Here is a 22,424-nt window from a genome sequence, read left to right as displayed (position 1 = left end):
ACATTTCTCTGATTACCCAACTTAAATCTCATGATCAGTCAAGGTTTAACTCCATTAAAGAGGCCCTCAAGCACCAGTTTTTCCTCTCTTTGTTAATCGTACTTATCTTGTCTGTCAAAATACAGACACTGCAAACCTAGTTCTACATCTTCACTGAGCCTGCATGGAAGAAGCTGGAATGTAGCAGGAAACACACACACACACACACACACACACACACACACAGGTGCAGACTGAGCTCACATGATGCAATGAGGTGCTCAGCACTGCTCACCAATCCCCCTGTGTTTCCTTAGTCACTCTCCTCTCTGTGGTGACAGATTCACATCTCTAAGTCTCTTTTTATATCTCCACCCCACCCTCCCCACCTCAGTCTGCAAATAAACGTCTTTCATTTTACTGAGAAAATAAAGTAACCAGAGAGACCATCACCAGTTTTTCACCCACTGACTCGCAAATGTTCCCCTGCATTCTACCTTCCCTCCTGTTACCATGAATGAACCACCGCTGCTCCTAAATCCAATCCCTGCACTTACACACTTATGCAGCCTCCTTACCTCTCACCTACTCACAGGACCTTGAAATTATTTATTCCCTCCCCCCTTTCCAAGATTGCCAAAGACCTCCATAATGCAAAAACTCATGGTCAATGTTCAGTCTATGTTACATGACCTCTCAGCAACACTTAACACAATTGATACCCTCCCTTTTAAAAAGTGTCTTCCTTTGGCTGACAGGATGTCACAGCTCACTGGCCATTCCTCAGTATCCCTTATGACCTTCTCTTCCTGACCTATAAATGTTGGAGGGCCTGAGGGTTCAGCCTTTGACTCTCATTTGTACCTACTTTCACTCCCTAGGCAATCTCACTTAGTCCCGTGATTTTAAACACATCCATATACTAATGACTCCCAAATTCATGTCTTCTGCCCTGACCTCTCATCTGTCCAGCTGTCTGTTTTTCAAGGGCACTTGTAGTCTAATAGGCATTCCAAAATTCATGGATCCAAAATAGCTTTTTATTTTCACTACCATCTTCCCTATTTAAGGAAATGGTACCAGTCAATTATTCTTTGTTAACTATGAAAATCCAAAAACTCTAAACTCCAGACTTAAAAAATAATAGTAACAACTTATTTGTCAGTAAAATCTGGTTTGGTAAAAACTCATTTGGCAGCAAAACCTGACTGGAACAAATGAGAGATCATTTATTGTCTTATTTATCCTATTTATAGTGAATACTTAGATGTTTTGCTGCATAAATATTCATGGTGATCTACCTCTGAACCCACTAGGGTTATTTGGTAACCTTTAATATAGTCACCATATTACCTTTCTAAAATCTGAAAAAGTATGAATTCATACTTTATGAAATAAAAGTACGGCCTAAAGTTTTCAGATAAGGGGCTGTAAACCCAGTTGTTCAAGACAAAAATAAAATGAAAATAAAAACATGGCATCATACCTCATCCCCTCATTCCTTGTAACCTCCACATCCAATTCATCACTGGGTCCTGTCAGTGCTTTCAAATATGTCCTAAATCTGAATACTTCTCACCACTTCCACAGGTACCACTAAAGCTACAAAATCTTGACCTGGACAAGTGTCATAGCCTCCTAACCCATCCTCCTATTCTCAATATTGTCCCCCTCCAGTGTTATTTTCCACACAATGGCTAAATAAGTCTTCTTAAAACTTAAGTCAGATCCCTTCATTCCTCTGCTCCAAAGCTCCAGTGGCTTGCCACCATGCTGGGAATAAAATCTTAATTTCTTATCACAGCCTGGTGGGCCTTAGGTAACCTGATTTCTGCCTTTCTCTCCACACTGATCAACTCTTTCCCTCAGCCACTGTGCTCCAGCCCTGCTGCCCTCCCGACCCTGCTGATGTGTCTCAAATATGCCAAATGTAGCCTGCCTCAGGGCTTGTGCCCTTGCTTCCCTCTCCATGGTCCCTGGCATAGCTTACCACTCACTTCATAAGGTCCCTCCAAAGTCTCTGCCTCAAGAAGCCCTTTCTAAAATGGTCACGTTTAACCTTCTTCAGCACTTTTTGTCTCCTTAGCCTGCTTGTCTTAAATTATATTACATATGTATTTGTTTATCATCTGTTAAAATTTAAGCTCTGTGAAAGCAGGGATCTTGTCTTCACTGTTTATCATTGTATCCCTGGTGCCTACTGCAATGGTGGAACTCTCTATGTGCTCAGTAAGGATTCATTGAATGAATAAGTAAATTTAATTGTATTAATAAGTCAACCAAGTTGGGTTAATTATGCTAAATAATACTAGTCCTACTTTTCAAATTACCTCAATGTTTTTACAAGTGTCAGTATAGTCTCGATTAACCTGAAGCTACATCTTGCTTTTTTCTGAAAGACTCTCATTCTTAAGATAGTGCTAATCAGTGAGGCTCTAATCAGTGACTAAGATTATCATAGTCTGACTCACACTGGGTAAATTAGTATTTACTACTATAGCCATAGACATATATTTAACAAAACAATCTGAATTTATCAAGAAGTTTTTGGTTTTGGTTTTTTTAATTCCCTACTTGTGAACTTAAATACTTCCTCTTTTCTAGGGGACAAAAGATTACTTGTCAATATCTTTTAATTCTAAGGTGCTGTAAAGTGACTCCATATTTCTTGTTTGACAGGGGCTATGGATATCGATAGGTCAACTTGTCTATGGATTTGTCTTAGGTTGGGTTCTCTAGAGAAGCAAAACCAGTGAAGCATATAAACATATAGATAGATTTATATCAAACAAATGGCTCATGTGGTTGTAGAAGCTGGAAAGTCCCAAGTCCATGGGTCAGGCTGGAGGCTTCTCTTGATTCATATAGCTGCAGGGGCTGGTGAACCCAAGATTGGCAGGTCAGACAGCAAGCCTCTTGCTCACAGGCTCTGGAGGCTGATGAATCCCAAGATCGGCAGGTAAGCTGCTAGCTCAAGTCCCAAGAAACAGAGGTCAAATGAACAGGAACCAGCTTCAGGATCAACAAGCTTTGCCAGAAAGTCCACCGACACTGGATGTAGGCCACACCCCAAGGAAATGCTCTTTCAACTGACTGGCCGCTCATAACAGATCTCATCACGGAAGTAATTACATAATTACATAGCTACCGAAGTACATCATAACTGCCAAACCACTGAGAATCATGGCCCAACCACGTTGACATACAACCTTAACCATCACAGGGTTTAATAATAAGTAGATATTATGGTAATTTCAATATAAAGAAAAAGAAATATATGAATGCAAGTAAAGAAATAATTTTAGTGTTGTATTTTATCATGTGAAGTAATAAGTCAAAACAATTTATTACAATGCCTCATGTAAAATAGAGGGAAAGTATATATAATGAAGTCATTTGGGGACTAATATTAACCGGGGGTATTTTAATTGCTCAAACAGGGTATTAACATTTTGTGGTGAATTTCATTTTGGAATATCAGACACTAAGCATTTGTGGTCTCCTTAATCCATGACTCCATTTTAGCTAGATGGGTAATTTTTAAGAGAGGTGCGTTTATTACCAAAAAAGTAATAAAAGTCTTGTACTTAAAAATCTCCTATATAAAATTGATACACATTTTACCAATACTTAGCTCTAACTGAAATACAATTCCGATGACAGGATGAAGCCAGAGAACAAAAATATTAAATGACAGTTTGAAAACGGTGGCCTTAATTCAAGCTTCATCACACACCTTGGACTTGAAGGTCTGTAAAAATAAAGTTCAAGAACTGTTAAAATTGGTCAATCACATTGTGAAACTTCAAGATTATCTTGGTTTATAAGTTTCTCTTTGAGGACTCATGTAACGAGAGGATTAGTCAGTCTTCAATTCAGTAGTGGACAAGTAACTAACTGTGGCCTGGAAGCTAATACTAAAGTATTTAGCTTGATCGCCTCTAAGTTCAGTCAGCTTATCTCCCTCTGTCTGACTCATTACAGTTTGGAAACTTCAACAAGCACTTAACTCTCATATGATACACAGCAGTCTCCACTCACCAAGAATTCTCCAGGCTGCAAGGCCACACAGAAGCCAGACATTCATTAATCACTAGAAGATATTCTAAACATAATCTTAATTATTCAACAACACTGTAAAACAGGAATTTGAGTTTTCCTAAGTAATTTGAGTGGTAGAGAAATTAGGAATTAGAATCTTGGAATAAGTAGGAAGTTTAGTCACCTGGTCAGTGTTACATCTCCTCTACATCCTACCCACCATGTAGTTTTCTAGGTTATAGTTATCTAGTTACTTCAGTCTTATATTTGTAAGAGGAATTAGCATAAACAAACATTGTCTTCCATATAGCCATACCCACAAAAGTAATTTACAGTAAGCAAGTACCATTTGTAAACATTTGCTCTGTGCCAGAAGTAGGGCTTGGGAACTTTGATTGTGTTATTTTTATTCCTCATAACAATCCCAAAACTAACTTCCAGATGATCAGGTTTGCCATTTTGTCTGTGATATAGTCAGATTCCCAATAATCTCAACTGGTCAGACATTTCTGATACCTCATTCTATCCCTTTCTCCAAAAGCAGCTCAAATATCCTCCACAAAACTTTCTTGCCCTTCAGCCTGAACTAATTTTGTTGCTAAACCTTGTTTTGACTCACTATGCTATCCAATTGTAAAGTTCTCACTTGCTACCTGATTACTGGTTTTCGTTATATTGAACAATTTTTAAAGTTCTTACTTTATGTCATACACTAAGCTAAGTACTTTGGATACAAAATAATGAGGAGGTGGATTCTACCTCTTCACTCTTATTTCCTCAAGAGGAGGAAGAAGAATTACCTAGAAGGCAGAACAATTAAATGGACAATAACAATAAAACATGAAGTACAATTAGAGTACCTAGCAGGGTCACCTAATCCAGTCTAACATAATGATTTGTATTTTTGCAAAGAGCATAATGATGTTCAGATTATGCCCCAACTTTGCCACTTGGTCTTACAAAAACTATTTTGATATGGTTACCTTCTCCCAAAGATACTTCCTCTTAACCAACCTATACTCCTTTTTCATCAGATTCAAAAAAAAAAAAAAAGCTTCTCCAAATCCTCTTTCCAATTTTTGTGACAGAAGAATTTGCCAGACACTTTTCTCTTCAACAAATTAAGACTTCTGGTTTAGTGCAAAATTTAAAGTTGTTACTCTATCTTTGAAACCAGGAGTCAACTAAGTTGTTTTTTTTTTTTAATTCACAGGAAAATTGGTGGAGATTATTTATAGCTGAACTAACGGTATTTTAAGTTTCTAATAGACAGCTATTTTATATGAATCATAAATTATGAAAACAAAGCAACATATAGTTCCAAATATAAATGTAAAGATTATTTCTTTTATATAACAAATCAATTGCTTAAAGAACAAAGAAAGAAGAGAGCAAAAATAGAATTTGGTCAGATTGTATCTTATCAACTCCACATGGTAAGAAAAGATGAGTGATGAAAGCAAATAAAGGCTGAATAAAAATGAAAAAGGGAAAATTGTACAGAATGATAAGATTAAATCAATAAAGATTTTTAATAAGATAACATCATTTTATGATGGTTGCTTTTGCATTGTCTGTTCACAAAGTGAAGGTAGCCAAATAAGTAGCAATATAAACCAGAAACCAAACCCATTGATGTCAAGTCGATTCCGACTCATAACGACCCTATAGGACAGAGTAGAACTGCCCCATAGAGTTTCCAAGGAGTGCCTGGTGGATTCGAACTGCCAACCATTTGGTTAGCAGCCATAGCACTTAACGACTATGCCACCAGGGTTTCCAATAACAATATAGTCAGCAGTAATTCATTCCACAGATAGACTTCCTCAGATGAACTTCCTAAAAATTAGGTAAGCATAACCAATGTAGCTAAGTAATACACATCCAACATCAGCTCTTAGCTGCTCAACTTCATATACTATGTCTCTGGCTTTCACAATTTCTTATTCATGCTACTTTGATTCTCTCTGTCTCACCTTTTTCCAACTTTATTTCTTTAACACAGTCAAAATTAGCAAATGTTTCAGACCTTATGAATGTGAAAACTGAGGGCACTGTTTTCTTACCCTCTCCTACATCTGGATAGATGTTCTTATACTGGAGTGGTTCAGATAATAGAAGCAATAAGCAGATGGAAAAGAACAAGATGCAACATCACTTTTTTATTGTGGTTGCAAATGACATGCCTAGAAGACTAGGAACTGGGCCTTCCCATGCCCCTGCATGACCTGTTGTCAGGGCAACAGGATGCATGGGGAACCCTGGTCTTCCCAGTGACTGTTACCAGGGCAACAGGATATGAACCATCTCTCTCTTATGCAACTATGCAGTTTTCCTGCTGTACTCTGTATTTCTCTTCTATTAGGTGGGAAATTATATTTGTATGTAGAAATCTAAGAGGAACACAGCTTCAATACACAGGCCACTGGGACAGTTTATAATGGAAGAAATATTAAAACTGGGTATATGACATTGATATTGCTGGTGGAAATAATGCGTAGGAGAATGTGGACTGACTTTCTAAAAAGAAGGACCTCAATTTTTATTTTCATATCTATGAAACATCTGCTAATTTTTTATTGGGTCTAAGAAACGATAGGAGGTGATAAGAAGAGAGGAAGCAAAGTGATAGGTAGGAAGAAAAAACTGGGAAACATAAGTATATTAACAATTTACAGGCTAAGAGCTGATTTAGGGTATATTTCAGTTAGCTTTTGCTGTGCAACAAACCACCCTACTACTTAGTGGCTGAAAAGAATAAACATTTATTATTTCCTGATGATTTTGAAGAAGCTGGGTAGTCCAGGATGACTTCACTCACATGTCTGGTGGTTAACCATCTGGTCTAGGGGAGGCCTCAGCTGGAATGGCTCATATCTGCTCCCTCCACATGCTCATCCTCTAGGAGGCTTGACCAGGCTTCTTCACATGTTAGTATTAGGGGCCCAAAGAGCAACAAGAGAACAAGCTCCAATGCACAAGCCCTTTCCAAACCTCTGCTTGCCTCCCATTTGCTTACGGCCCCAATGGCCAAAGTATAAGAGGAATTATCTAAGAGTGTGGATGCAGGACGTCATGAACAAAGTGGAGCTATTTCTGTACCAGTAAACCACAGCATGGAAGAAATTCTGGAAAACAGAAGGGTCTTTGGAAAACTTGAGGTATTAAAGCAGAGATTTCCTGGGGAATGAAGTATTAAGACACACATATAAAGACACTTGTCCGTGTTGAAGCCAGTGGGAGGTACTGGAGTTCCAAGAGTTAGAAAGGAGCTCTCTAATACATATACTAACCACCCCCAATGGACTCTAAGGAAGGATGAGGAAAAGTGGTTTATGTTCTCTGTGGGATGTAAAGCAGAACAAATTCCATTAAGATGATTTTCCTAAAATAAACAAAAGGGAAAAGACTTTATTCATTTTACTTAAGGAAAGAATCTTATTGTGTGCGTAAAATCTTTTATAACATTAAGGAAAGAGGCAGCAAAAGCAAGAATAAAATACCTAGTTTTAATCGATAGAATTTCTAGTGTCATTCTGATTGGTAAATAAAGATCTTCAGGGACAGAAGTTACTACTGTGCAGGGTTTTCTTTCTCTGTTGTTTGGGATACCAAAGGCCAAATAAACTAGAATGATTTTGTAAAGGTCCAAGCTCTGAAGGGACAAAAAGTGGTAGGAAAAGTCAGACTCCCTGGCAGATACTAGCTAGGATAATTGCTTAAATCAATTAAAGCGGTAATGGTTGTATACATCCTAGAAAAGGAAAGAAATAGAATGGGGAGTTTCTGACATCTAAAGCAAATGCCAAGTGACAGCTCCCTTTGGTGTGCAGCCTACAGTATGTGGAACTAGGCAAACAGATGGCAGGACTGTAGAAAACTCAAGACAAGAGAACAGTTTTTAACTCCTGAAATGTAAGGTTTTACTGAGAGTCCTGAGTGTTAAGTGGAATTATGTAAATTCATGTTAAATGGAATAAGTATGGGCCTAGGACGCTGCCTCTCCCTTTACTAATTGTGAAACATTGGTCAAGTCGTTTAATTTCTTGGAGGCCGATTTTCTCATCAGAAAAAAACTGCAGATAATTGTAACAAAACCTAGAAATTATAAATCACAAAAGAATTATAAAGTATTAGTATGACTCATTGTGAGTGATTTTATTGTAAGTGATTCTAAATAGTTAAGCTAATCAGAAATGTGATTACTACCTAAATTGTTCAGTTTTTTCTTATCTTGCTCCAAATACACTTTATTTTCAACCAACTCTTAGAAAGTCCAATTTCAAGTGGGCCAGAGTCCGAACACTGCTGCATTTCTAGTAAGAAGTTTATTTTGAATTTTTTCTAAATTAGCAAAGACCTGATTCATGCACAAAATCCCAAAAATCTCTTGACCCCCCCACACACATACTGTATAAAGTTTAATTAAGGTTGACCTCTGTTTTCTTGTCTTATAGACACTTGTGCTTAAAAATTTTATTACTTTTTCATGACTCATTATGAACATACTGGAATAGCTTAAGTATCAAAATTTTGCTGACCAAAAATTGTCTGCATATTTGATCATCTTCTGGGCCTATTTAGCTAACAATTATGGACTGATTGATTAACTGATATTTTATAGATAACAAAATCTCCCTAAAAAGCTTCTAGAAAGTATAGTTTAAAGGAGAAACCAAAATAGTAATATTTCATTTACATGCCTCTAATAATCTATCATGATTTTCATATAGTTCTTTACCTTTAAATGATTATCCAAACCTAACACTTGCACAGACCAGATATGTGCAATGTCATGATTTCATGAGCCTGTAACACTATCATCTGTTTAATGGTAACAGTTCCTTTCACAGCCTAAAGGCCTACCGCACAGTCCTTTACTGGGTGGGACTCAGTCTTGCTCAAATTCTTACATTTGATTAGCTGATCGAAATGTGCTAAAGGACAAAAATCTAATACCATAATGATAATATGACATTTCCTAAAAGGAATCAGCAAGGGACAGATGTGGGACATGAAAGCAATTACTTAAAAGTCAACTCCCTGTGAGCCAGGCCCAGATTGGGATGAGGAAGGGTCTGAAGAATGGCTTTCAAGCGACAGTGACTCAGGAATTCAATCTAGTTCTGGGTCATACGTGAGTGTAGAGACCTAAAATCCAGTCCAAGGCCACCAGAAGATGTTGAACTAAAGGTGTTGAATCCACAGGAAATTCTTCTATAAGTACAATTCTCAAGGCCAAAGCCCTTACTCAACTCTCCCTCCTTCATAACCCTCACTCCTGCCCCAGAGAAATATAAGTTCTGGTAAGGTCACTCCCACTGAGTCCAAGGAAAGCCTACTTTCCTCATTTTGACAATCCTAATCTGCCACTGATTCTAATAACAAAAGTATCTGGCAAAAATAGAACTCTGCATCTGACTGTAATATTAGTAATAATAATAATAGCTAAGATTTCTTGAATTCTGGGCACTGTTCTAAGCAGCATAAACATTAATTCTTTTCAACACTCAATGAGATAGGTATTGATATTATTCCCATTTCACAGATGAGAAAACTGAGGCATCAAAAAATTAAATTAGTGAAGATCATATAGCTGGTAAATAGTAGAGCTGGAATACTTACAAAAATGGATAAGACTATGGAAATATTAATAACAATAATTAACATGTTGTGACAGCCTATGTGCCAGGTAGTATGCTATGTGTCTTACATACATTCTTTAATGTTCACTACCTTGATCTGGGCCATATATGATTCTAAGATACTAATGCTTCCCTCTAAGTGAAAGGGTCTCCCATTAGACAAGTTTTCTAAACTTCTCTTTGCCACTTTTTGACTTCATGGATGAGGAAGAGTAACTCACTTGACTGGTAATTGTGGACAAGGAATTGGCCTGGGGACATAAACTCTTTTTATTGGGGTGGGGGGGTGTTGGAGATTCTGTTTGTAGAAAGCATAGTCTCATCTCCCAGAAGCCATGAGAAGTTTAGGAGGGGAGATTTTGTTCCCTGCTGGGGATGTCTGCAGTTTTGGGGGCGGGGGGGGGTTGGTGGGAAGACAGGGAAAATAGAATTCTGAGCAGCTCTGATTTATTTAGCTGCACCCTAAAGCCATGTAATCCAACAGATGTTTAATTTGCAGTAAAGCTGACGTTTTCATTTCCATCTACTGGACTCCTCAAATCTATTCCTCACTTAATTCTGAACGTGAGCAGAAATTACAGGGGTCATTCATTAGCCTTAATTCTCACTCCAACATCTTATGAGGTAGGTATTATCTCAATAGTCTATGTCTCAGCTGGAAGTAATCTCCTGAGCAAATCCATCCCTGACTATCCAAAATACCTTTCCCGAGTAACTCTCCTCCACATCACCTGGTGCCTTTTCCTCAGGTCACTTCTTACTCCACATAAATTGAATTTTACAATTCACTTTTTTATTGTTTCTTTCCTCTACTAGAATGTAAGCGACTGTGCCTAAAACACCTGACATAGCACACAATCAGTGGGCGTTTGGTCAATGAGTGAATAATTAACGGATAATTGGATTTTACTGATAATAAAAGTGAAGTTTAGAAAAGTAATTTTCCATGCTCTCTTAGCTAAAAACCAGCTGGTATTAGAAAATAGCTCACTGAGATAGAATATTATAGGGATTAAGAAATTAAACTCTATCTCAACAATATCTACTCTATAAACCATAAAATAATATTAGGTAAGGATTGAGATTTAATACCTAAACCAAAATAGGTATTACTGTTTTGAAGAAGTGGTTTTCTTCAAACCAAATTAGCTTTATGATTAAAGGACAGATTTTTTAAAAACAATTTGCCTGATTAACCCATCAAAAGTCACATACTCAACAACGTGAAATTGAGATTGAGATTTATTAACAATTTCCAAGAAAGAGAGAATAAACATCATTGGCATCACTAGTGGGGTGTGAGGGATGCAGACCACACAGGTGACAGTCAGAAAGGATAACACCAGAATGACTGTCTGTGAAATTTTTGTGTGTTTCAGAAGAAATGTATTATTTTTTATAAAGATATCCTCGTAGTTAGTTATAATAACAAAAACATTTTTCATAAGCCCATTTTACATGTATCAGTATACCTACAAGGCTAACACTCTATGCTAGTTTACTTTTTTGAACCTTCTAATGTGCTCCAGTCACGGCTGTCATTATTACCCAATTACAACGCTGCTTCAAATCACATGGTTTTGTCTGCATGCTCTCCAGGCACATGCTTTTGTTTTCATTGCTGTCAGTGTTTCTATAGTCACTGATTTTGTCAGATTTGCTGGTATTTTAGCTACAATACAGTGGTAATTAGTATTTGTGAACCTATATCAATAACTTTTTTGAGAATGAAGTATAAAGAAAAAGGAATGATATATGGAAATTATGATTTACGAGTAATATTAGTACAAAAAACATTACTAAGGATTCTATAAGGTCTGGTATGGGAGGAGGTTCATGGGCGTGGGGGGGTGACATCATCAGTTACTGCATTGGGTGACATCAACCCTACTGACTGATGAACTTTCTTCTTTGACATTTAAAATGAATTCACTATCCAGGCAGTCCCCGGGTTATAAACATGTAATTTACAGACAACTCATATTTGCCCTTTAATGTTATGTAAATTTGCCCTCACTTTGAAACGATTGAACCAATCCCTACTTGCAACAAATTCTTCATCACGATCACCTTCACCTGCTGCATGCACAGCTCTTAAATAACTGAAACAGCTTCAAGCCTTTTCTAGCATTAAAGGAAAGGCTAAATAACTAAATATACTGCCCTGAGATAATCTTTAAACCTTCAACCAAAAATATTCCCTGAAGTCATCTTAAAACCTTAAATAACTAAATATACTGCCCTGAGATAATCTTTAAACCTTCAACCAAAAATATTCCCTGAAGTCATCTTAAAACCTAACAATAGTTTACCTTAACTAATAAAATAGGTCTGCCTTGAGCATTACACTCTTTTAAGAACTATCTATATGGGATCAAATTGACAATAACAACTCAAAAGTTTAGACAGGAACCTTAGAGGGCAGTGAGTTTATGTTAACAGGGAGGAACAACTCAGAAAACTAGGGTGAGAATGGTTGTACAACCTGAAAAAATGTAATCAATGTCACTAAACTGTACATGTAGAAACTGTTGAATTGGTGCATGTTTTGCTGTGTATATTCTCAACAACAAAATAAATAAAATTCAGAGAAAAAGAAGAACCTTATACACCTATTCTGATTTACCTACAGATTCAACTTAAAGACTTAAAAATACAGTTAGGAATGGATGTCGTTTGTAACTCCGAGACTGCCTATATATCCCTATTGTCAGAGCATGGTAGGGAAACTGGTGATCTATGTATGCAGAGCCTGTAAGCCAGGGTTAAAGACAATGAGAGATTTAATGGCTGAGGGTAAAGCGTATCAAACTCCAATATGACACAGAGTAACAGAGGCTAGGCCCTACATAGGGACAGATTACCTGATAAGCAAAATAAGCAAGGTATGCACAGGCTTAATTGTGCTTACTTACCACTCTGTAGTGCACAATTTCACCTGTTTTTTACCACGTCAAAGATGTGAAACCCATGTGAAATTGTGCACTACAGATTAGTAAGTAAACAATTAAAATAAAGCCCATGGGTACCTTGCTTACTGGTTAATGAGGGCGCACGTGTGGTGGTACTGTTATTCTAATAAAGGAGCCCTGGTGGTACACTTGTTAAATTGCTTGGCTGCTAACCAAAAGGTCGAGGGTTCGAACCCACCAGTCACTCTGCAGTAGTAAAATAAGGAAAGTCTGCTTCCATAAAGATTTACAGCCTTGGAAACACAATGGGGCAGTTCTACTCTGCCCTGCATGGTTGCTATGAATTGGAATCAACTGGATGGCAGTAGGTTTGATTGGTTTGGCTATTCTAATACAGGATGCCTGTATTAGTTTCCTATAGCTGCTATAGCAAATTACCACAAACTTAATGGTTTGAAACAACACAAAGTTATTATCTTACAGTTCTGTAGATTAGAAGTCTGATGTGGCTTTCACTGGGCCAATAAGGTGACAACAGTCTGCGTTCCTTCTAAAGGCTCTAGAAAAGAGTCTATTTTCTTGGTTTTCAGCTTCTAGAGGCTACCCACATTCTTTGCCTCATAGCTCACTTCCTCCATCCTCAAAGCTAACAACAGCTAGCCAAGTCCTTCTCACACCGCATCATTCTAACTTCTTCAGCTTCCCTCTTCCACTTTTAAGAGCTCTTGTGATTATATTGGGCCTACCTGGGTAGTACAGGCTAATCTTATTTTAGCTGATTAGCAATCTTAATCCATCTGCAACTTTAATTCCCCCCTTGCCAGGTAATGTAACATATTCACAGGTTCAAATGATTAAAACATGGCTCTCTTTGGAGGGAATTAGTCTATCTACCAAAAGCCCACGGCCTAAATTTTAAAAGTACCACACTAGGTCCTCACGTGCTGATCTTTCTGGATAACCATTCTGAGAATCTCTTTTTTGTTTTGGAAGTAAGACGAGTAAGAGTTTTACAACAAGCCAGATCTGTATTTAAATCCAAGTTCCATCAGATACTTGCTGTGTAGCTGTTATGGACTGAGTTGTGTCCCCCAAAAATATGTGTTGTATATCCTAAACACCTATACCTGTGGATGTAATCCCGTTTGGGAATAAGACTTTCTTTGTTATGTTAATGAGACTGTTAAAACACAATGTAAGGTGTGTTTTAAGCGAATCACCTATGAAAGGTAAAAAGAGCAGATTAGGCACAGAGAAGGAAGCACAAATGAAGAAAGACTGATGCCACATGAAGATTGCCAAGGACTCGAGGAACAGAAGATGAAAAGAGACAAGGATCTTCCCCCAGAGCCAACAGAGAGAGAAAACTTTCCCCTAGAGCCGCAGCCTGAACTCAGACTTCTGGCTTCTTAAACAGTGGAAAAACAAATTTCTGTTTGTTAAAGCATCCACTTGTGTTATTTCTGTTATAGCAGCACTAAGAAATTAAGACAATAGCCATCTTGGGGTATTTACCTTTTGATATCACTGGTAGAACTAAATAAGAATACAAATATATCTAGATAGTTCTAACAACCAGTAGATGGTAAGCAAACATTCTCTTGTCTTCCCATCTCTATTCCAGCTGTGAATTGCTCTCCACTCCTTCAGCCCGGCTTTACTCCCTACTTCAGTAGTTTTACTAATCTTCTAATTTTCAGTTAGATCCACTATATGATCCCAAATTTTACTCATTCATTGATTAAAAAGTATGCATTAGATTATCTCCTAAGTGCCAGATACTGTGCTAGGTAACGGGAATCCAAAAACAAACAAAATGAACATGTCTCCTGCTCACTAGCTTGTGGTCTGGTAGGAAAGGGAGACTTTGTTATGAAAAGTGAAGTCCACGTTACTCTACGAGCCAAATCAGAGGAAACGAACCTAGTATGGATGGTCAGGAGGATTTCGTTTACAAGTAGAATTTAAGCAGAGACCTTTAGGATCAGCATTTTGAGTCATAAGCTTCTTCCTGATAAGGAAATGTCATGAACACTTGAGGACATTTAGCATGCCTGGATCCTGGTGCCCACAAAATGCAGAAACACCTCCCAGTCAGTGTTACAACCAGAAATACCCCCACACATCTCCAAAACCTCAGGAGGAGTAGGACCACTCCTAGCAGAGGCTGGAGAAAGAAAGAAGCGGTTCCCTTGTGAAGAGAGAAGAAAATAAGCAAAGGCAAATGGATGGGAAGCACATTTCTTTTGGGCAACGAAAAGAGGCCCCTAGGACTGGTTGGGAGGAGGTCACAGAGAAAGAAGCATGAGAGGAGGTTGCAAAGATCCAGCAGGTGCACAGAAACCCTGTTAAGGATGCTAAACTTCGAAACGAGGGCAATAAAAGGCTTTAAAGGGTTTTAAGTAGGAGAGTAAAAGGATCAAATTTGTTTCTTATCCATAATGCTGCTTTATCCCAAAGTACGTTTCCAATTTGGGAATATGATACTAAAGCTCCTGCCATTTGTTTACTTTTTAACAATTTTTTTTTTTTCTAAATATGGACCTCCATCTTCTTGGTAATGAGAGTCTGGTCTTCTTCATCTGAGAACAATTGCTGCTGCTTTCAACAATACAGCCTAATTAAAATTATTTAAAGGATTATCATACAGTTCTTCCTTTCTCCCTCACTTTCTCTTCTCTACATTTTATCCTTCCATTGATGATGATCATGTTTACCACCAATCAAGGAGAAAAAAAGGAGCTTAACTTAATATCTTTTAACTGTCACATTCACAATTCCAGACTTTAATATCTGGACATTTGTCTGGGCTGGAAGAGACTAGGAAGTCTGTATCTGTACATTTAAAATTAATTATGTGCATTAGTTTTTAACTGAAATTTTCATAGCTTCTAGGCCTACATTTATAAGAACTGAAGGAATTGGCAATAAGCATTCAATGGTGAGACTTCCACACACTTTGTTAAGCATGAATGGTTTTTGAGCAATTCAAACTTTCTCTTTTGAACAACTGAATAAAGTACTACTTTGATTTAGTTTTTCCTATAACCTCATGTGGTTTTCATTGGAATTTTTACTTCGTTACATTTTTCTGGAAATGTTGTCATCTCTTAGCTCAAATGCTTAAAACAGTGACACTGACCAGAAAGAGCAGAACTAATGTCTTAAAATGTTTGATTATTTTTTAAATCCACAGTTGTGGAGCTCTTTCTACACTAAAGAGGAAAAACGCAGAGTACCATGATAGAAAAAGAAGCTATTTCTAAAATTGAAAAAAAAAAAAAACAACCACTATGCAGAAATGATATAATATAAAAACTTCAAATTAACTTTCCACGTAGGAAACAATAAACTTAACAATTTTTGCAAAGACTAGTGTAGAAAAGTTTTCTTAGTATGTGGGACCCAGAGCTGCAGAAAACTTCTGAATCAGGTATTGAGATGGCAGAAAGAATGGGAAGAATTTTCCAGACCATAAACAATTGATGACTTATGGCCAAGTACCTAGGTTCTTCTGAAGTGTAGTTTATGAAGGACTTGATGCCATAGTCGTTTGCTAATATTGCCACCATTATAGATGTTGAGTCACAGTGTAGAATCTAAATTGTCAAACTGAGTGACAAATTAGTGGTAGAAGATGGATTAAAGAAAGCCGAAGAAAAAAGTTGTAACTATAAAAAGAAAATTAGTAGAATAAAGCATAGAAGTCTACATCAGAATGGAAGTAGAAACCTTTCACCTTTGTGAGATTCCTTAGCACATCACTTTATATGATGTCTCAATTAAATATTATATGCAGGAGATTTAAAAGGAGTTCAATGAAAGACTTCACCAAAAAAGGTAGATAAAAATTGATGTTTCAATTTAATGTATCAATGTTTTTCATATATGTTACAAAATTAAGAAATTATTTCTATGGACTCAAAGGATTGTTCTAAAATGTTATGTTATACAATAATGCTTATCAACAGTGGTCTCTAAATCCTGTTTTCCTATAGTGGTTCATGTTTTCCATGTATAAGGTACAACTGAATAAATATTATTTTACTTTCACCTTTGTCTCTGTTTTTGTCTAACCTCAAAATTTTACATATTGATAAGGTCACTAAAAAGTAAAATATTCTGTTGAAATAAATGTATTTGAAAACTCAAAATATTAGAAGATCACTTTCCAAACCACTATCTAAAGGCCTTAATTGAGTCCATTTTTACCAAAACTTAAGAAAACTATTGCAAAATTGTTTGATAGCTTTTGTGAGTAGCATGATTTTAATTGCCAACCATTAAAAATAGAATTCCAGGACTAGCAATTTTGAAAAGCTAAAATTCTGTTTGAGTCAACACTGCATTTTAAATAGGCAAGACAATTTCAGCAATGAAATAGGGAGTCCCTCATATCACTGCTTTGAATGCAGACTACACAAAAGACCATAATTAAACAATTTGGTTGTCATTAGTCATGCAGATTTTAGATTTAGAGTTTCTTACTTTGACAATTCTAAACCTAGAATACTGGAAATGTCTTAAATCAAAGAACAAGTTAAAGTGATAGTACCATAATGCAAACTGCTTCTTTCTTTGCTGCAAAAGCAGTCAGTTCAATTAGTTCAATAATAATGATTTCTTTAACAAAATAAATCTGGTTAATTCAGTATTTTTTTTCTAAATGATCATTCAGTGGTTCTATGTGAATACAGCTTAAAATTTATTTAGGATGTGCCTATATTTAATATACCCTATCCCCTACATCCCAGTCTGCTTCTGTAAAGATTCACAGCTTTAGAAACCCTATGGGGCAGTTCTACTCTGTCTTCTAGAGTCGCTATGAGTTGGAATTCACGGCAGTAGGCATGCCCTACATACATGCTGAGTATCAAGTCATGAAGATCTACTGTTGAATGACTCTACCACCCTCTCCTGAAATAACATAACAGGTAGACCTTTGAGATCAATTGATAAAATGAAAGTCAGATAACTTTTTCCTAAAATGTTAGGTAAAAACAAAATTGCTTTCCAAATCTCTTAAAATACACGCATAAATATACCACTGTACATATACATACCTTCAAGCAACTATAGAAAAATAGAACAAATACAAACAAAACAAAACATCCTATCCTACTAAAAGGAAGAAAATCAAAAATAGGTTATGAGATTTTTCCGGTACAGATGTTCATCTACTCATTAGGTTAGTACACAAATCATCTGATGACTGATATATTTAATTTGCATCTATGCTAATAATTTTCGTGAGCTGTTATTTGCTTTTAAAGATAATGTCTTTTTTTTTTTTTTTTGGAGAACCACACAAAAGCTTTAATTTCTAACTCTTCAATCAATCTTGAAATCAGATTGTTCTTTATGATTTATTCAAAAATTTTAAAGATGGCTTCCTTTTTAAAAGTTATTCTCTGTTAAATGTTGTCTGCATTATTAGTGTGCTCTTATAGTAGTACACTGTAATCTCATGTCATTCTTCAAGTACTAGAAAAATGTACAGAGAACACTGTTTAAATACATAAGCATCACTAAATACATAAAATAGAAGGGATTTCTACATCTAAAAAAGTTTGGTATAATTTTTTCATTTTAAAATATAGACATCAAAACATCAACATCAAATTTACTCAGATGCTGCATTTTCTAAAAGAGTATGTAAACAGAGCATTAGAGACATGAACTCAAGAAAATCTCTGTTTTCCATAGTATAAGATACCTTCAGGCATTATTATAGAAAAGTCATTATGTTTTCCTTTGAAAGCCTGCAGATATGCCAAATGATTACAACGGCCTTTAAATATTCATATTTTATATTTCTATTCAAATGTTAAGTCTGATTTTTACATTATGGTACAATTGAAATAAGGCAAGTAAACATAGTGTACTAGAACACGAAACAAACTAGTAGCATACACAGGAACAAAAACTTAAACGTCATTTAAATAGCAAGGTGCATAGCACTGCAATCAAAGTTTGGCTCAGGTATTTAAATTTCATGCTTGACAGAAGCACAGCTCTTGATCCATCTTACTAAGGACTATTTTATATCATAGGCTCTCTCGAAAGAAGTCAACTAGTTAATACAAAGCTGAAACTCTCCAATAACTTTGGTATGCTGCTAATATTTTTAACACTTAAATTTTTTTTCATAAATATTATTTAAGACAAAGAATAAGCAAGATGAAGTATAACTATTTATTATTATATTTCTCCTCTCCTTGTTTTTCAAAATCTAATCACAGAGAAATATATACCAATAATAATCCACTTACCTGAAGGAAATTTTTTCTGCAAGTACCCTAGCAAGCAGCTTTCCTAGTTACTTTTCTGCCTATCTAAACCACACACCTCTATAACATACAGAGAATGTATAAAAGAAGTCTTATAGTATAATAGTGAAGTGACTTCCCAGAGAGTTACTTTACATAAAACATGCAGGTGCAAAAAATCTATACGTCCCTCAAGCCAGTTCTTAGCTGAGACTGACACATTTTATTTTTTAAGAAAAAATCCTTCTAAAGGAAACAGTAGCCCAAAAAGGCAGGTAACATCAACAATTAGTCATGTTAACAGTCAAATCTTTTGAGGGAAATAAAAACACAGAATCAAGCAAAGAGCTTACTCACATTCCTTTCAGCCGTTGCCACATTTTTTCAGTCTGTTCTCCTATAAGGTACTTAAAAGTGGTGTTTTCCAATTCTTCAGTTTCTGTAGCAGTAGACCCCATGATGATGCTCCTAGGGCAATATAGTTACAGTCAGTTTCAGCAGCTAGAACAAGCATTCCTCAGTCCACTACAAATCTCACACAAGTATACGGGAGCATCACTTATCTATCAAAACATTGCAGATTTACAAAGCTGCGGAAAGCCTCTGCCAGAATTGCTATGCTTTTTGACAGACATATCCACTGCTTGCCACACCACCCCCCTCAAGCATACAGCAGTATAAACAGTTCCTCTGACCTCACAGGAGCAATCCGCACATGTTTGCCTGCTACTGTACTACTGACCGACTGAGCACTAAAGCTCTCCCCAAAAGCAGCTCATTTGTTACTGCTGTGTGCACTGAAGCACATCAGAATTCCTACAGTTTACGAGACATATTATGCACAAGAGAAACGTGAATGATTTTAGCGCCCCAGAAGAAGCTGAATTCCTCTCAACCAGCAGAAGGAGGGCAGGATGTAATAAGAAACCAGATGGTAGGAACCAGTATCAGCAGTACTACCCTGAGAAAAATGTGCCTGTTAAATGCCAATGTTTTTGTCTCCTAATTGATCCAGAATCAACACTTAGAAATATATCATGCTCTAACAATAAATGCGAGCAAAATTAATGACAACATAGAGAAAATAACATATAAAACTATACAGAAGACAGACCACAGAGCTCCACAGGTTGTTACTGAAAGAATAAATACATCAACTGATGCTGTAATCAGGCTTATTCACCTTCTCCTAGCAACTCCACACAGTAGGTAACTGCCAATTTAACCAGTGAAAACACGGCAGCTGCACACAGCCTGCTTCGTGAATCCTTTGAGGATTAAAAAATAAATAAAGTGAAACTAGTGTGTATGCATGTGTGCAGGTAAGAGGAAAGGGAGTATGTGTGTGAGAGAGAGAGAGATAAGACAGAAATTTATGCTGTGCTGCTTGTGCATTTTAGAAGAAAAACAAGAGAAAGTGGACATAAAAGGAATCAGAACTGAGTCATCTGCCAACCTCCTAACACATGGCGAGCTTTCTTTGAAACAAGCAAAGGATTTGAGTATGAGCACCGTAACAGCTATTGCTATCTGCAGGCTGCTAAGAAAAATCTACTTAAAAGCAGTATCTCTTCTTGTTTGTTTGGAAACCCAGATGTAGTTTTATTCCTCCTTGCAAGAAAATTTGCCTGTTACCAGAGGTTTAAGGGAGAGATATCCATAGGTAAGTAGATAGATAATAATAGCTAATATTTATTGAGAGCTTGGTATGTGCTAGACACTGTTCTCAATACCTAATATGTATTAAGATATTACATATTAGGATATGTAATTAGAGGATGAGAAAATTAAAAACACAGTAAGTAGAAATAAGGAAATAAATATTAGAACATAATCTACGCAATAGAAAACCAAAAAATAATGTTGTTGGTGTTGTTAGGTGCCACTGAATCAATTCCAACTCATAGCGACCTTACAGGACAGAGGAGAACTGCCCTATAGGGTTTTCTAGGCTGTAATCTCTGTGGGAGCAGATCGCCAGGTCTTTCCTTCCGCAGAGCTGCTGGTGGGTTCAAACGACCAGCCTTTCGATTAGCAGCCAAGCACTTGATGGCTGCACCACCAGGGCTCCTTCCAAAAACCAATAATGATAAATGAAATCAAAAGATGGTTGTTTGAGAAGGTCAATAAAATTGATATACTTCTAATCAGGAAAACAAGGCAGTGGATATAAATTATCAAGATTAAGAATGGAGAGAAGTGACATCACTACGCACTCTACAAATACTAAAAGAATAATAAGGGAATATTATGAACTTTATGTCTATATTTGACAACTAAGATAAAATTAAGTTTGATAGCTTAGATAAAATGTACATAATCCTTAAAGGGAAACCCTGGTGGCGTAGCGGTTAAGAGCTACAGTTGTTAACCAAAAGATTGGCAGTTCAAATCCACCAGGCACTCTTTGGAAACCCTATAAGGCAGTTCGGAATCACCTCAATAGCAGCGGGTTTGGTTTTTTTGTTTTTAATCCTTGAAGATACAAATACCAAAGAGAAACTGATAAATTGTGTGGCCCCATAGTAATTAAATTAAAATTGTAGTTTAAAACTTTCTCTTAAAAAAAAAAAAAAAACTCCAACCCCAGATAGCTCCACTTGTAAATTCTAAGAAATATTTAAGGAATAAATAATATCAACTCTGTACAAACACCTACAGAAAATATACAACTCATTACCATGTTATTCTGCAAATAACTCGCAAGGTATTTTCATGTCACTGTAAAAAAAATTAGCATAGCGCACTTATGAAAATACCTCGTGGGGGAAGGATGTGGTTGGCAAACAAATGTAGACGGCATGTGTTATTTTTGTAAAAATATGGTATATGATGCCAGCATTACTCTGATACTAAAGCCAGACAATGGCATTAGGAAACTGCAGATCAAAATTCTTCATGAACATCAATAGAAAACTTCTAAATAAAATTTTGGTAAACTGGGTCCAAAAAATATATGAAACAGGTACTGTACCATGATCAAGTGGGGTTTATCCCATGTAGGCAAGATTGGTTTGTTACTGTTATTATTAGGTGCCCTCGAGTCAGTTCCAACTCATAATGACCCTATGTACAACAGAATGAAACACTCCCTGGTCCTGGGCCATCCTCACAATCCTCACTATGTTTGAGTCCGTTGTTGCAGTCACTGTGTCAATCCATCTCGTTGAGGGTCTTGTCTTTTTTTGCTGACCCTCTAATTTACCAAGCATGATGTCCTTCCCCAGGAACTGACCCCTCCTGATATCGTGCCCAAAGTACATAAGATGAAGCCTCACCATCGTCACTTTCAAGGAGCATTCTGGCTGTACTTCCTCCAAGACAGATTTATTCATTTTTCTGGCAGTCGATGATATATTCAATATTCTTCACCAACACCGTAATTCAAAGGCATCAATTCTTCTTCGGTCTTCCTCATTCATTGTCAAGCTTTTACATGCATATGAGGCAATTGAAAATACCATTGATTGGGTCACACTCACCTTAGTCCTCAAAGTGACATCTTTGCTTTTCAACACTTTAAAGAGGTATTTTGCAGCAGATTTGCCCAGTGCAATGCATTGTTTGATTTCTTGACT

The 22,424-nt window shown here is 36.6% G+C and overlaps 1 protein-coding gene across 3 annotated transcripts in view; it reads right to left on the bottom strand.

Moving 5' to 3' along the window:
• PDE1A (phosphodiesterase 1A) overlaps nt 1–20,042 on the bottom strand; it is a 371,161-nt gene extending 351,119 nt beyond the window's left edge. Inside the window, exons 1-2 of one of the 3 annotated variants that reach the window (XM_004375447.2) lie at nt 19,562–20,042; nt 19,204–19,314 (exon numbers count right to left, since the gene is read on the bottom strand). In XM_004375447.2, the coding sequence (XP_004375504.1) occupies nt 19,204–19,314; nt 19,562–19,563 (113 nt within the window). In that variant the 5' untranslated portion in view covers nt 19,564–20,042. Of the gene's footprint in view, nt 1–19,203 lie in introns of all 3 variants that reach the window. The other 2 variants (XM_012555302.2, XM_012555301.1) reach the window with 2 other exon arrangements.
• Between the last annotated feature and the right edge of the window lie 2,382 nt (nt 20,043–22,424).

Source organism: Trichechus manatus, unplaced genomic scaffold (assembly GCF_000243295.1).
Source record: "Trichechus manatus latirostris isolate Lorelei unplaced genomic scaffold, TriManLat1.0 scaffold00037, whole genome shotgun sequence".
NCBI lineage: Eukaryota > Metazoa > Chordata > Mammalia > Sirenia > Trichechidae > Trichechus > Trichechus manatus.
Note: the sequence above shows the minus strand (reverse complement) of the source record. Positions and strands in the feature narration are given on the sequence as shown.